Source organism: Zosterops lateralis (assembly GCF_965231275.1).
Source record: "Zosterops lateralis genome assembly, chromosome: 5".
Classification (NCBI taxonomy): Eukaryota; Metazoa; Chordata; class Aves; order Passeriformes; family Zosteropidae; genus Zosterops; species Zosterops lateralis.
This window is the reverse complement of record NC_139766.1, coordinates 43,064,514-43,082,034: the sequence shown is the minus strand read 5'-3', so window position 1 is coordinate 43,082,034 and position 17,521 is coordinate 43,064,514. Positions and strand designations below refer to the sequence as shown.

General features: G+C 37.0%; 1 protein-coding gene across 1 annotated transcript; it reads right to left on the bottom strand.

The window, feature by feature from the left end:
* Nucleotides 1-660: 660 nt before the first annotated feature.
* Nucleotides 661-17,243, bottom strand: MAP9 (microtubule associated protein 9; the record flags this gene model as incomplete). Its single annotated transcript, XM_083861080.1, has 11 exons — nucleotides 661-1,375; nucleotides 7,240-7,372; nucleotides 8,083-8,228; nucleotides 8,653-8,814; nucleotides 9,495-9,584; nucleotides 10,643-10,808; nucleotides 11,265-11,323; nucleotides 12,200-12,396; nucleotides 14,186-14,590; nucleotides 15,839-15,956; nucleotides 17,208-17,243. 11 exons carry the CDS (start codon nucleotides 17,241-17,243, stop codon nucleotides 1,253-1,255), a joined length of 1,635 nt encoding a protein of 544 aa, XP_083717206.1. The 3' UTR covers nucleotides 661-1,252.
* Nucleotides 17,244-17,521: the final 278 nt, after the last annotated feature.

The window sequence follows — 17,521 nt, the reverse complement described above, 5'->3', positions numbered from 1 at the left end:
ACCAACATTTTCTCCCTTCTGTCTTCTATCAAAACCTTCTACTCAGTTATAGAAAGGCTTAAAGTCAGTAAGAATGTAGCATTAAGTTCAGGAATAGGCACCTGACAAAACTCTTTTCGAAATCTGCCACTAATTCTACTACACTTTTCACTTCCATTCCTGAAGTACAGCCTGTCAGCATAGGACCTTCCTTGCTTCCTCTAGCCAGAAGTCAGCTTTATTTTTGCAGTCAAAAATAAATATCCTAATGATCCCCAGGCTGCCTTGTCTCAGACTCTCCAGGTCTGTTCTAAATAAATTCTGGCGTCTGCTACAAATTTCATTTTCCCCATGATACAACAGTTAGAGTTTCTTAGCAGACTAAACCCAAATTCAAGGCTCCAAGTGCTAAAAACCCAGAGCAGCAATGATGCACACCACTACCCCAGTCTGAAGTAGTTCAGTATTCTCCTATAAAATCCAGGTGTGCCACCTTTGAATTGGCAATTCTGTTGCATTCTGCTGCGGCTGCAGTACCTCATCTCACCTGCTGCTGCCTGTAATTTTACTCTCTTGTGTGGGCCACTGAAGCTGCTCTGGCTGGGCATCTTTTCAGCTTCTTGAGAGCTTCTGCTGGCAGTAAATGATTTCTCTTTTCTCCACTACTTTGGAAAAAATGCTTGGTCTGCCATGAGGGAACAGCCAGTGCCAGACCCAGAGCTTATGAAAGTCCTGTATTCACAGATCTGCAAATATGTATTCACACGTTTTCTCTGTATCTTGTATATTAATGTATGAAAATCACATTCTGCTTCCATACTCCTTAGCCTTTTGTCATCTACCACAAGAGAGCCAACATCTCCTTGCCTGTCATCCTTACCCCACAGCCTCCTCATATTATTTCTTCAAGAATTAACTCCTCAAGAGTGTGGTCTAATAACTTAAAAATAACCATTCTGCTACTTATTTGGTGAAAAAAAATGCCAGACTCCAGCTTTATGTATCCTGGCTATAAATTTTCACCAAAAATGTATGATGTAATTCCATGGAATTTAGCAAAATTGATTTAAATGTGGAATTAGAAAAATTATTACATTTTCTAAAGCAATGAAAATGAGTAACAGGTTTATTTAAACTGCAGTGATCAAATAAACTACAAAGAAAGAATGAAATACCTACAATGGATTCAGAAAAATCAGCTGATAACAAAAGAGTTACTGGCCACTGACAGAATTTTGCAGACTATCTGTTCTTCTGGACAGCAATAAACTGCTCAGTAATTACTAAAATATGTGACTTTGCCAGGTGGCCTCCAGGGAGGACTCATTTCATGCCCATGGACAGCCTGCAACTTCTTTCGGTTCTTCTCAAGCTGTTCTCTCCTCATTTTGTTTTCCTGAGAATAAAAAGAAGTGTGAAAAAAAGCCCAAACCAAAACCATCCCCTTCACCCCCCAACAACAATTCTACTAACAGAAAAGTTGCAATTATTTTTATGTCTTTCTTGTGTAAAATGAAAACATGCAATGGAAATTTGCCTTTTGGAGCTCAGCACATCCCTTTTACAGGTTCAGTCACAGACATTGCACAATGCAACACAAGAGGCTGCACATTGAGTGTCATTGACAATTACAGTGACTGTCTCAAGGATGGGCTGGGTTTGTGCACTGTTTATATAAAAAGCCCAACAAAAGGCCTTGTACATTTGGTACTGTATTGGTCTTGTATGTAATTAGTCTCATATTAATTATTCCTTGTCTTTAACAGGATACCTAAATCACAATGCAAAATATATTGTTCTCATGTAATGAGAACATTGATGCATCATTGTAACTTTCTGTACTTATTAAATCACACTTGCTGTGTACTAGAACAAACTGGTAATTAAATAATTTAATTTTAAACCAAGATCTATCTAACTTACATTATAAGCACTGCAAGGTTCTATTTCTATTTTCTATCGTTTCAAAAAGCAGTGGGGCAATTAGGATGATGAGTGATAAGCAAGATACTTGCAACATTCTTTTTGTGTCTCATTAACTAAATTTTCAAGAGACCTGTCATTCAAAAATTAACTTACAATTATTTATAATAATTTTTGAATTTCTAATCAGTTCTATTCTACATAAAATAATAACTCTTGGCAAAGATGACTCCTATTTCACCCTCAAGAGGACCAGCATCTAAAGGTGCATCCTCATTATCAGTTTAGTACACTGGTGAGCTCTCTATGGGTCCAAGTTTTCCTTGCAGGTTTGTGGTACATATGGGTCCACATTTCTTACTGACTTAAAAGTAGTTTTTCTCTTGGTGGAACCAAGGTTGACCATACAGAGTAGAGCACAATTTACAGTGCCCCCTGTGACGAGTGGATAAGAGGTCCTTGAGCAGCTGGCTTTCTCACACATGGACAGTACATTCACTCCTAAGATCAACAACTGGCAAACATATCTCTGGCAGTAAAGATGCAATGTGGATATGCCCACTTAAAACCATCATCAGCTGTGCCACATCCAACTTCATTTTATCATTTGCAGCCCACCAGCCAGTGTTTTGAAGCACCCATAGAAGTTTTGTATTTTCACATGTATGAACTGCACTGCAGTGAAAGTGCTGCTCCCTGAGGACAGCTGTAAGATAGCTGGTACTCTCACATAACCCATGATCCTATTCCTCTGGTGGACACTGTATAGCCACAAATTCCCAAGATGTTGGCAGTGTTTGCCTGTTACTCATATGTGAGAAGGGAAATAGTGAGGTAACTGTGGCTGAGGGAATAGACTGGAAAATGGATATGGAAGCACTACTGTAAAAAAGGGAGCTTGAATGAAATTTTCTCCTCTTTTAAACATATATAGCAGTCAAACTACTAATGTGTCCAAAAATTGTAAAAAGCAAAGCAACACACTGAAATACCAACCCTATCAATATGATTTTAATCTGTGCCCTTCAGCTCTTTGACAACATTAATCTGAAGATCCAGTTCAGTTAGGAACATCTGCCTTGGCTAAACAAACACACAATAATTCCATGGTGTTACTAGTAAGGCTGATTAAAAGCAAGGCAAGGTTTGCATGGAAAAGGAATGCCCTTTGCTAAAACAAGCATTACAAAAGTGAATCACAAATATTATCTCTCTGTACAAACTGTATCTTTCTGGATCACATGGAGTAATTGAGACAAACTAGGCCTGCAGCACTGTGGCATTCTGACTCCTCTCACCCTTCACTTTTGCCTCCTTTCTCCTTTCATAGAGATTTCATCAGATGGACACAACTAGTGTCTTTGGGTCTTTAGAGCAAATTCAAGATAATCTAAAATTCTTGAAGGGAACTGTTTATTACCCTAAAAGAAAAGTAGTCAGCATTATCAGTGATATTTTTCAAAAAAGACATCAAGATATGCCAAGCAGTTCAGATGAGCTTGGGAAGAATATGCTCTAAAAGAATACATATATAATATATGCTCCTGGATCTATAATCTTAGAATTATATTGTACAAGCATATCTATACCATCAGGACAGGTAAGTGAAAACTCATTAAGAATAAGACTTATTGCATTAGAGAAATTGCATGCTACAGAGAAATGTGCATATTTTATGTTTATCAAGCACTCTCTACTGAATACATGTTGCACAACAGACTCAAGTATGAAAAACCATGACCAAAAATAAAGCATACACCCACCCAGGAAAGTAACAAAAGCTGCTTTGGATTTTTTAACTATGCTTCAGTTTTGAATTTTTGGGTCTGAAGATCCAATTTTCATTAATGAATCCCAGTGGGAATCCCAGTTAATTGAACTGTTTTTTAACTGTTGTTTAACAGTTAATTTAACTGTTTTTAAAAAGATTAAATTTGAAATGAAGATCTACTGACCCTGTCTTCAACACACACAAAGTTTTTATGTTCTTGTCCTAACTACAGTGAAAATTCTCACAAGATGTGACTGATATAAATATTCCATAGATAAAATAAACAAGATGTTATTTGCACTAGTTGAAGAAGAGTAACAGAAACAGTGAAAGATTAAATCAGTAACTGTACCTTGTCTTACACTAGATCAACTAAAATGTATGGCTTGATTTCCGTGGAAGTTTCCTACTCAATAGCCTAGTAAGATGAATACATTTTTCACTTATCAAATTCTGGGAAGAGCACATTCTTTAGCAGTATGACTGCTGCACAGAAATTGAATTTTAGATATTACACAAGACTGACAACATTCAAGAGGAGTAACAATAGCAGCCTTATTTCTACCCTATTGAAATGACAGGCCATGAAAATTGCAATATAGAAAGTATTTTTCAGAGAGATCTTATTAAACTACATGAAATTAATAAACCACTTCAGCTTTTTCTAACCCAGAAAAGCAAAAAATCCATGGGATTTATCTTTTATTGATGTTTTTAAACAGCTTTAGAATGCCAAAAATAGATATTGCACAAACTCAAATTCAGGGTAAAATGTCAAACTTATTCTAAGGCTTTCAACATCACTATGCTGGTCTTTGAGAACTATTTGAGAGCAGCCTTACTTCTCAGCAGCTCATGACAGATTGATACTTATCACAGAAAATTGTCAACGTAACTTATCTAGAGATGATACTCACTTGTACCCACAGCAAGTGGGTACCAAGATTACCACAGCAAACAGGTATGAAGATTAGCATCTCAGAAATAATGGAAACTAAATTGATCTGTCATTATAAACTTCCTACGTGATTCTTGTCCACATTCCACTCCTCAGATAGGTGTGTGTCAATGACAAGTGTCAGATGCTTGTATTATGCAGTAAGTAAAAAATTATCATTTATCAAGCTAGATTGGCTTGAAGAGTTCTTGGTGACTAGCAAGAAGCAAATGATAGAAGAGAAACAAAATAATCAGAAGCTTGAATTTCTGGGCAATACTAAAGCATCTCACCTCAAGATTATCCTTTTTATGTCAGTATTTTACAAGTGTTAATAGCCTTTTCCAGGGTATTTATTTCCAGGCTTAAAAAGTAATCTTCTCTATGCATTTATGCTATCAAACATTCATACAATGACCGCTAAAAGCAGAAGTAACAGAATTTCCATTAACATAAAAGCAGAAAGTTTTTTTTTTTTTTAGAATAACTACAATGAGATTTTTATGTCTGTTTTATCAATGCATTATGGTCAACACCTGTTTCAGTAAAGCTGAGGATGAATTTATACATTATTTCTGTTGAATGTTAATGAAAACATATTAGAATACTTCCTACTACATCACTTCTATTTTATTTCCCTTTAAAAAAAAAAATCCTTTTGAAAGAATACTCTTAAAAAGGCTTCCAAATTCTGCCTTCAGATCTGATGCCTACCTACCTGCAGGCAGATGTCATCTGAGTTCCCTTGGCAATACAATGACAACTTTACAGTGCTTCTCTCCTGCAGTCTACTAATGTTATGTACTTTTTCTGTAACTGTACAAAGTGAGACAATATTCTGGCCAAAAATGATGACAGAGATATTTCTCAATATGTTTTCTCAAATAAATGTGTGTAAGTTGCAAAAAGCCCAAATTCTAAAAGTAAAAATGTGAAGACTGGGCATGAGAGACATCAGTCAACACTTGCACATAGACATTGAAAATGGGATCATTTTAGAGGTACCCCTACCAACTAGTTCAGTACTTACCCCATCCTACACTTGCTTATTTCTCATGCAGGCACATGTATATCCAGTTGGATCTGGTCATTCCTCCAACTACTAAAATTTTTATTAATAATCCCACTGAAGTGATGACCTCAGGAATTTACACACAGTTTTTATGGGGGAGCCTGTATGTATGCTAGGCAGCATCCTTCATTCACAAAAAAGGGCTAATTAATTTACCTTCATATGGAGTCCAGGACAACAAGGAAGTCAAATGTTCAATGAGAAGTAATATTCTTGCTTTGATACAATTAAGCTGATTAGGATAGTGTCAGTAAGCAGAGTATACCAGGGCAGTGCCTTAGTTACTGCTCAAAGCATAGTACTCCCTACCACGGCAATTAGGAATATTGACCAAGCAAGAAATAATTCAAGATCAGTCATTCATCATTTGCTAAACTGAGCTGAAAATCTCTTGAAAATGGGAATCAGAAAAAAAATTTCTTATCAGTGATTACAGAAATGAGAAGTATTTCAATAGAGGACCAGGTCAAACATCTTAAAGGATCTAAATGCAAGACTAAAAAAGTTTGGAAACAGAGAGAAGGTAAAACATGCAGGCTCTTGCTGTTTTGTGCAACTGTGTATTCCTGATTTAGCCAAGTAAAGGATGATTGTCCTCTCTGAACCTGTTCCACACCTGTACAGCTGCCTGACTCAGTTCTCATCTATCTCCCTCTCCCTCCTGAAAAAAAAAAAAAATTAAAAATTAAGCTATTGACAGTAAAGAGGAATTCCTGTGAGGACCTTAATCCAGCTGGGTTGCAAGACCCCATTCTTAAAAATGGCAACAGAGACCATATGTACAAGACATGGCAGAAATCACACGGAAGAGAGACAAAAGAAACCCTTTCTAACCAAAAAACCTTGACAGTCAGTATGAAGAAAGACTATGTCACAGGACGGGGAATTAAAACAAGCTTTTCTTTAACTGGCAAGACACATGAAAACAACATGCTAAGGACATGAGTTATCCCTCTTCTAGTTTGTCCTTCTGCAGCAAGGAAAATAAACTTGCCTTATTGTTGGGACTAGAGTACTGGATTAATTTACTGCTTTGTAACTGGTGTGAGAAAAATATAATTGGGAGCATTAGAGTTCCACACATTCTTGCAAATGGAAATCATCTTGAACCTCATTACAAGTTCTTTTATCACTTGTGAGGTACCCAGGTCTCCATTTTCAATACTTCCTTGAACGTACATGCACTGACTGTTACAGCTGGTCATGCTGTTTAGCTTTGCAGGTTTTGTGCTCTGCCTAATTGGCCCTTCAGAGATGGTTGCTCCTGATATGGAATGATAAAAAATGAAGACTAATGGAAATTGAAAACTCTATAACATGTAGATAGGGAGAATATATTTTCCACGTATGCCAGATATCAAGTGCACCATACTTAAGCAAAATTTTGCTCACAAATTCTGGGCGACAAGCAATGTAATGTTGCCACCGTCTGGCCTCTCTCATAACAGCACAACACCTCACAAGTATTACAATACTCAAGTGCTCACAGTCACCACTACATCAAATGTTTTGCTTTTGACAAAAGGCAAAAAAAACCCCAAACCCAACCAGACATACCAGCCATCTTTCATATTCCTCCATAGCCTTTTCACTTTTTTCTTCCTTCTTTGCCTGTTGCATTTCTCGCTTTCTTTTCTCTAGGATTTTTTCTACTTTCTTCTTTTTCATATATTCTTCCTTCTTTTCATTCCTGCGTAGTCAGAGGGAAGAGCAAGAGGTCATTGTGTACCTTGAAGACTAAAAGCTGCATCTGTGGCCAATTAAGTAAATTAGTCAAAATATGTATTTTATGCTTTTAATAAAAGATTGTGAATATGTATTTAAAATCTTCCATGTCCATTTTTATATGTCACCAAGGTATAAGTGAATCTACTGCTCTATCTATTACGGTATCACCTTTTCGGCACTTTGTTCTCCCTTATTTAGTATCATAAAAGAAACTATTTGGAATTTCTGTAGGTTGTGCATTGTCTGTGAAAACTCTTGGCATGCAAAACTAATATATCTCCAGTGGATACATCTCATTTCCTTCTTCCTACATCTGCATTCCTGCATTGTATTCCTCAAAACTTTAAAGATTTACCTTCCTTCCTATGGCTTAGTAATGAAGCATGAAAATAACCACGTAAGACACAATACTACTCAATGAATCTTCTCATTTGCTGTATCTCTGCCTGGGCTTAATTAATATCCTCTTGGGGAGGAAAGCAACTAAATTAATAAACTGAAGGGAGCTGCACAGCTTGTTTTCACTGTTAGACTTTGTCTCCATTGAGAATGAAGAGTCTGATCCAAGCATTCCATTGTCTTCCAATTACAAGCACATCAAGCATTTACAGAAGACCTATTAAAGGCAAGGATTTTGGAAGCTATGATACAGCAAACACAGTGGAGAAGTACCATTTTTCAACTGCTGATACACTGACTCTCCTCTTCTCTGCAACTAGGTCCTCTTCTATCGTCTTCCTCATTCTTTCAGACTGTTTTTCCTTCCTGCTTTGCTCTCTTAAATATTCCACTTTTCTTTCTTTCCATTTTTTGAATGCCTAAAAACAAACACAGATCTGTGAGAAATCTTACCTCTCACCTTTCTGTCAATACTCCACTAGTCTATTCTGCATTATTATCTTTTGTAAATTCTACACATTCTAATTGCTCAGAAGTGGGGATCACTATACATAAAAAAAATCTTATTTTTCCAGTAGGTAATAACTAATTGCTAATGTATTTGTATGATGTTTATTTTATGCTCAGTTAATAGACTCCATATATAGAGCCTGTTTGTCTGCAAGGGTATATATTACATATTTCTGACAGAAGAAAACTTAATATAAGCTTCCTTCAAAAACTAAGCAGGTCTAGATTTAAGATTCTAGTTAATTTCCATCTCTCTGCAGATTAATCAAAATTATTTTTTACCATCTCCTGAACCACATTAAAATACACATTTATATACATATTTCACATCACCGCTTGTGCTGCTTCTGTTTTTTCCTTATTCTGTTCTGCTGGTGTCTTTTTCTCAAGTTCCTCAAGCTTTTTTTTTTCTCTTAACTTCTTTGCTTCTTTCTCTTTCTTTTTTTTCCAGGCTTCGTAACATGCAATTGCTTCTTCTCTTTTAAGTGCTTCTTTCTAGATTAGAAATAAAAGTCTACATTTAAATCAATTTCAGTATGAAATTCTAAGTGAAATAGTATGTTTTAAACTTACTGCTAAATGGAGCAATAAAGAAACAGAAATTGATTTGCTGACAACATTGCAAGTATTACAATTAAATTTTAAGCATATATAGACGTTTTTTTCAATCCCCATTTTTAATTTAATTGAATGAGACAAACGACTCCTGCCAAGTATGTGTAGAATGATATGAAATACATGTTAAGTACTTAGAAATGAAACATGTTAAATGCTTAAAAGCCAAATCCAAGAATGTGCATTACACTATTCAAGATAGAGTCCTCTGTAGGTAAGCATCTCTTGAGTCAGGGAGTGAACGCCTCATGTTCTAATGCACAAAACAAAACTCAGCACCTAAACAACTCAGCATCCCAAGGTCTTTGTAAACTAACCTAAAAATTAATCTAGAAAGTAAATTTCTAACACCCCTTATGTGTATGTGCAGGGAAGCATTGGATAGACACTGTTTACACAAACCTTATATGCAGGACAAGCCATTTATTGTCTCACATCACCTTGTGCTATCTGGAGAAAACCAGATACCTTACAACAGCAGAGGGATGCACTTACGCAGGAAGCACATTTCAAAGAATCATAGTTTGTCAACTTCTTTTTAAACAACAATGTAAACAAACCTTTTCAGTATTGTTCCTTAGAATTTCAGCTTTCTTCTTTTCATTTCTCTTCAATTCCTGTATAAGGAGCTTTTTCTTTTCCAACCAGTTCTGTAAGAATCATTAAAAATTTTTAAAGTCCTTTTAACATACCAGTAAAGAGCATAACCAATATAATGACCATGAAAATGATTCTTAGTTCTTCCATGTGCTAGTTAAATAAGCATCCCATGTGGAAAACAAACTTGTTTTTAAAATATGAATACTGTGATCAAAAAAATCTAAGGTTCTAAAATCACAGCTACAAAATCTAAAAAAGCTTAAAGAACTTTTAATAAGCATCTGCCCAGAAACACCAACAAATATGTAAGCATTAATCAAAATTAAATAGAAGAACTGAATAAAGATTCTTATCACTTGGTATATAAGAATATTATTTACATTTGTTGTCTCTCTTGAAAATATCTATAAATAAAGAGGATAAAATCCTACTGGGAAAAGTGAGACTTCAGGCAGTCATAAAAAGTTATGAGCCATCTGTAGAATCAGGCTTAAATTTTCAAGAATTAACTTGAAGTTAGTATGCAGCTCGAAGATATAAATGGACACTATTCTACCTTCAAATATAAATATGGACTTGAGGTCTAAAATTTGGTTTATGACCATAACGAGTATTAAAAGCACATACCAATATGAACAGTGCCTGTTAATGAGAGCTGTTCTTCAACAGATTAGCAAAAATCTGATGAAATCTAGGAAATAATTGTTGTGAAATTCGACAAGGAATTTACATAATCATTCTTCTGGAAAGAGTACAGAATTTGCTATCACTTTTCCTGAATGCCATTTGAATAGAATGTATCAGGAAAAAAACCCAAAAACTGTAGGTACACTCTTACTTATGTTAAAGATGAAGTAGAGGTAATGGAAAATAAAAAAATTCACAATAAATTATGAATCACACAAAAACATTATATCCCTTTCATTGAGCTTTTTGTTCATATGAGGAAAAGGCAACAGAATAAAAGGATTACTGTACCTGTAAGCCAATGAAGGGAATACAGTAAAAAATATCGATTTCAAGAAAATATGAGGTGTTGACCCCTGTATCAGGACCTTTGCACATATGCACAATTTTGTTTGTTGGTTTGTTCATTTTTAAAATCTACCTGAAAAACAGCTGCCCTTAAATTATCTACTTTGTTGAATTCTGGACTTTTCTGCTGCATGCTTTTATCCTCCAACGCCTTTAATGATCCCAGATACTGAGATGAAACAGATGAAGTGAATGGAACAGCTTTCCCCTTTCTCTTTAAATGCACAGACATTGTAGACCTAGGAAAATACCAGGACACAAACACATTAATGACCTTTCCATTTATTGTAGCTCATACCAAGTACTGCTCCTCTTACTTCCATGCATACCAAAAGTTACTGTGATTCTTTTTTTATATGCACTTGACTGGGGACTTGAGAAAGGAGAAAGAGCTTACCTCTTTTAAGTTTACAAATTACTTACACTTTCATCTTAAAAACAGCTTTTATTGGAGCTTGTAAAGACTCCAGTAACACACTCATCAGAGACACTGGCAAAAGATTTGGGAGACCTGACATAAACCTGAGCAAGGGTCATAACAACATGCCACATGCACTAAACTGTTTCCCACAGATGGTCAGAGGCTGTGAGCAGCAAAGACAATGCTGACAGAAAATGAGAGGGGAGCAGCATTGTTGGAGTGCTTAGAGGCATCTTAAATGGTTCAGAACAATACTTGGCACTGGTTCTCTTACCTGTCAGGTAAAGAAGCCTTTGGATTTTGTAGAACTCTCTCCTTTGTTTCACTTAGTTTCTAAGAAACACAGAGGAAAAGTAAAGTTATAGGTCTCTTAAGCAACAGCTCAGGATGAAGCAGGTTTTTACAAGCTAACAAGGACACTGAGAATTGGACTCAGTCTTTATGAGTCCCTTCCAAGTCAAGATCTTCCATGGTCTCATGATGTTATAAAAACAGGCAAGAAAAACACCCTAATGAAGAGAGGGAATAGCACAGGGTAAGAAAGTAAGGAAAGAAAAAAAAAAAAAACAAAAAACAAAAAACAAAACAAAAGCCCCCAAACTAACCAACCAGCCAACCAACCAAACTTTCAGAATGACTATATCATTTTGGAATGGCAGCTAGGAATGCTCATTTGTATTATGTAAAAATACAGTCAATAGTTTAGAAATTATAAAAGTAAAAAAAGAACACAGCTAGTTTATTCTATAAATGCTCTTTTAAGTCTTTTGAATACTAAGCTTTAATAATTATGTGTATCTGCGTATTTATTTTTAGGATAAAGCATAGAGTGCTTTGCATCTTTTCCATTATTCAGGTCACATATGGATTCCATCCTCCGCCAACACACATTGCTCACTGCTATTCAGCTATCCTCACAACAGAGATCTGACATATTCACTTTGAGAAGGGCACCTACCTTCTTAAGGCTGAAAACCACATCTCAGTACCTTTATCAGACTTAAGTAATTTGTGGAAAAGGTATTCCTTACATCTATCATAAAGCTATACAGAATTTATAAGAGCCTTGGATCTAGAAATCAGATATAAATTTTCAGCTTTCCAGATAGTGTTCTATACACTCAAGATACCAACAGCAACTTTACAAAACTCTCAATTGTGCTTCTAGGACATTGCTCCAAACAATGGTAAAGTGTGCATGAGCAATACCTTGACAGAGTTCTTGGATGTGTTCTTTGCCTTCCCATGCTCAGACCGATCATTCACTGACACCTCTGGCATTGTATCAGTTATTATTTGTCCTTCTGTTATTTTCATCATTCCATCTGAGCTGTCAACAGAAGGGGATTTCCTACCATTGTCCTCCAGTTTGAAGTCACTGGTGCTGACAGTCTTCTGATCTTGATCTAAAGGAAGAAAAAAGATTGAGAGGATACATTAATAAGAACTCCATTGTTTTTAAGTATTATTTTTTTCTGCAAAAAATGTATTTCCAGAAAACCATCTGTCTGTGAAAGTTGCTACTAAATTTTATATAGTATAATGTATTTTCTGTATGCTTCTTTCTAAGAACTATATACTTATAAGAATAGTATTCACTTGTGTTTTCACCACAGTAGCAACTGAATCTTGAACTAATGTTAGAGAATGTGAGAGCAAGGCAAAGGCAAAATTTTCCAGCTCCCTTATCTGGCTCTAGTGCAGAAACCAAAAGCCACACTGCAGTCACACCAAGAGCCCTTATGACATCTAAGTAAACTTCTAATGAAGTGTGCCAGTTAATACTGGGTAACAAATACTGCTTTCATTGTGTGGAGTTCTTCGGGGCTGTGGGACTCAAGAGTGAGTAACTGAAAAATTCTGCAGTGGGGATTTAAAGAAAACATCACCTCAATCTGAGTTTATGCCTAAGTGGTGAAATTTACGGAACATATTATTAGTAAGAGTTAAAAAACCATTTTAATTAGATTTTAATTGCCTGTAATGCAGCAATCTAAATTTGTAAAACAATGCAGACACAAACCAAAAGTGCCCCAGTTAAGCCAAATTAAAAGTCTTCCACAAATTTCCAATAGAAAACCAGAATTTTTGGATGACAAATTAACTCCAAATTACCTGAAGGTGGGGACATCAATGCCCGTATTCTAAGAAATTTACCCTAAATTTACAGTGATGAAGGTAAGTTCAAGATGACAAGAGTTCTGAATTTATTGAATTTTAACCAATATTGCAGTGTGTCACTACACTACTTTGATTGACATGAAGAAAATAAGTAGTTGAACTACTTTTCTGCCAGTCTAAAACTACACAGGCACACCAGCCATGTAGGAGAGGTGACTGCACACTGAAATACCTAACATCTGGTGCCATCATGTGGAAAGGAAAAAACAAACTGATACCTTTAATCGTGCTCTACCAATTGCAAAGTTGTAATCTTCCATCACAGGTAATGACCAGTTAAAAACTTATCTCAACATCAAACAGGACAAATTCCTCTCATATTAGGAATTAGATAAAAAGTATGAAGTCTTTTGGTATATATAGTCAATTAGCAGAATTCCAAATTCTGCTTCATATATTAAAAATAAATTAGCCATTCCTGTAATGAAACATTGAGGTTTGGGTGGTTTATGTGTTTGACTATACATCCAAAGTGTGTCAGTATCTTCAAAGTAAAAGATAATTTGAAGTTTTGACTTTGAAATAATGAGACATCTACAATTCATAAATGTTTTGGGTACGGCTCATTTTCCAACATTCTTTTACATTACAGCTTCACCCGGTCATAGAAAAGGAATTTCACGACCTTTCCATTAAAGGGTACATGTATGCTCTGAACACTATGTCAATCCAGCTTTCTGTGGATTGAAATCCACAGAATTTCAATTTACACACTGAGAAGAGGCATCTTGTCCGCCCCCTCACACCTTCCATGCACATGCACTGATGGAGAGCTGGACTTCAGGCACCTACACAGCTGTTTTTCCATCTTCTGAAAGGGCAACAGGAACCTCCTGCTCTTGGCCCACGCTGGTTCAGTTTACCCCCTGGCATACAGAGGTTGTGTATTTTAGAAGCTCTAGTGTATTTAGAAGCCAAAGCAGATAATCGCTAACATAAAAAATAACCCAAACTGAAAACTAGAATACTGTAACAATGCAAAGCAGCAACAACATTAAAATACTTTCTTTTCACCTGATGTTGAAGCATTTCCTTTTTTGTGCATCTGAGGTTTTGCTTTTCGTTGGTTTTGCTCTTGATTTCTTTTTTTATGTAGTTCATTAATAGGCAAGTCATCACTTTCACTATTATCTTCACTATTATCTTCTTCTTCATTATTTTTTCCATCATTATCCTCATTTTGACCTTCCACACATCCTTCTTTGCCATCTTTTCTGTCATTCTGTATGTTTTCACCTTCTACAACCCTTATTTGCTGAAGCTTCTTTACACGAAAGGATGAGTTCAAGTCATCAGCAGCTTCACTTTCCAAATCTTCTGCTTTCCGTGAAGCATCGCCATTCAAGAGAGGACTCCCAGCAACAGATCTCTCACTGCTTGTAGAACCTGAGTCACTTTCAGCAAGCTCTTTCCCAATATCTGCAAAGGACACATTACCAACTTGCATTTGATACAAATGTAGAAAAAAAAATGCTACACAGAACCTGCGTCTTCTATAACTAACACTATTTTTCATGTAACACCCTCCTGACTTTAGTTTCTGAGCATTTCTCTTTCTGTGCCTCTGATCTCTGCAAAGCCACCAAACTACACCCTTATTCTACTTCCTTTCCTGTCATCTCTTTTCATGGACCCAATCTAAAGAAAAATATCCATCATTAATTCCTTTCTCCATGCAATTTAAAGCCCTTCTAAAAAAAAAAGTCTCAACGCCATAGGAAGTGGAAACAAGTCATCAATGACAAAGCTGGGTATGTTTTGCATCAGAACTCATCCTCCCTTCCCTTCACTTCTGCCCCACTTAATGTCTACTAGAAGATACTCAAAGGAAGTATCTTCTACAATGATGAGGTTCACATGTTTAACAAAAATATTTATCTTCCTCTAGCCTGGTACTGCTAATTGATCTAATTTCAGAGTTCAAATGCTTGAGGAAGTTGACAAAAGAATGTCATGATAGTAGAATTTACTGCTGGAGAGCTTCTTTTCCTAAATTTTGTCAGCAAAGGGAAATCAAAGCATCCCACAAACTGTTAAAAGATGTTTCAGATGTGAATGAAGAACAGGCAGAGGAAGTTCTTTTAAAAATACAAGATTATATTTAACATTCTTACTTTTCTTAAAATATAGTGCTTTGCCAGCAGGAAGAAGAGTCATTTGGCCAATCTTGTCATTTGGCCAATTATAAACACTAGCAAAAATCAAATGCATCCTGTTCCAAGAAAAACAGCCAGATCAAACCTATTCTTGGTTTAGATACACTGCCAGGCAAGCGAGCTCTGCAGCATTTATTTACTGATTGTCCAGACTGGGAAACCAGTAAGAAAAAGACATTGCCTTCCTCTTTGCCTGTGTCCACTTTCATTTACAGTACTGTGCACTACTGTCTCATCCAGGTGTCAAGTGAACAAGATGGCTAAGGAGGAGAACTGGGCACCACATGGATAGAAACCAGTACACTCTGTGTATTTTCTAGCAGGTTGGCAACCTCTGCTGATTTCACTGGGAATTCTGCTAACTTGCCAGAGGAGGACTCAGTGCTTTAAAAGTTGTTAAAATATGACATCTTGGAACACTAAATCATACATGACACATAAAGGTTGTCTAGGCTCTAGTAATGAGTTAAGAAAGGAAGAACACAAGGAAAAATATTTAATTTTGTTTTACCATTTAACACGCCATCTTCATCACTTTCAAAGTCATCTGAATATTGATCTCTTTCCTTGCTTGTTGCATAATCAGAGATTGTTTCACGCAGCTCATCCTGAAATGGCTTCAAAAATAACTTTTACATAAAAAGGAGGATTCAATTATTCAAGTTCAGCACTAATTCTCCCCTCCCACACATACAGAAGTGAAACTGACCGACAGAGATAAGCCCATTTAATTGACAATTATTGTTAAGCATAGTGCTTCCATTCTATCTCTATTCCCGTAACATATCTGCAGCAAAAAAGTCCCCAAATCTCCATGTATTCATTTTTATTTCTTCTTCATAAGAAAAATATATTTTGCAAACCACTTTTCCAGGACAGAAGCCTGAAGCAGGGGACAGCTCCAAACCAATGGAAGAAATTCATATATTTTGGATTCTCTGCTGCAGGACACAATACATTTACATAATTCTGAAGGGTACTGGCCTCTAATTATAGCTTGTAAACACATAAAGAAATGCACCAGTATTGAAGCACTGATTTAGAAGAATTAAAGACTATAGTTAAAATAAATATCGCTGAGGTAAGGGAACTAAAATTTCCCTTTTGCTAACAGAAGCCAGACTGAAGGAACTGATAAATCATGGAAGGAACTGATAAATCATGGGAGCTGTCAAACTAGGCTTTTGCATCCTGAATAATCAATAGACCCCACGAATACAATACAATCATAAATCAAACAGTCCTGGAAAAAACAGGATTCAGCTGTCAAAGGTTAAAAAGTCAAAGAGAGGAAGACCCATCTTACTTCATCATTTTGGGACCCCACCCTATAAAAAAGACCACCGACCCATTTCAAAGAACAAACTACGGATGCTTGATGGCTTTTTGGGCTAATTACCATACGGAGCGGGGAATGGGATGTACCAGAGTTATGAATATGCATTTGTATTTTGGGTATTCAATACTCCTGTACATAAAAGCCCCTGTGATGATCTGTAAATTGTGGTGTGTAATAAACATACACTTTCTAACTTTAAACTGTTGGAGAGTCTTTGTCCATCATAGTTGGATATTGGTATTAGATCAATATCCATAGGGTTTTTTTTTAATAAATCAGTATCTCCAGATTGCAGCCCTACAAGCGGCAGGAGCAGTGGCTGGTCAGGGGCCTTGGCCGCTCCCTCAGCAGGGGCTGCTCCCGGCCTGTGCCTTGTCCTCACCGAGCACACCCCGCCTTCATTTCGAAACCAACGCGGATTTTTTGTAGGTATGCTGCCCGTGACAGCGAATTAACGTATTTACAATGGCAGAAACCTGCTCTGAGGCCTCGCTCCCCAGCGGCGGCTTTACCCGGCCCGCCCCTGCCGTGCCCCGCTCACCTGCCGCCCGCAGCCCGCCGTGCCTGCCCCCGACATGCCGGGGATGTCTCGCTGCCGCCGCCAAGCCTTCCGAGAGCCCTGGCGGAGAGCCCCGGGAAAAATCCCCGGCGGAGAGCCCCGGGAAAGAGCCCCGGGCCGGGCCCGCCCGTCGCCCGGCAACGGCCCAGCCGGCGATCGCCTTCATCAGCCGGGAATCGCCACTCCCTCGGCCGGGCCAAGGCCGCGCTGACAGGATTTATTATTGATGCCCGTGTCCTGCCAGGATTTATTGTCGATGCCCCTGCCCTGCCAGGATTTATTGCCCCTGTCCCTAT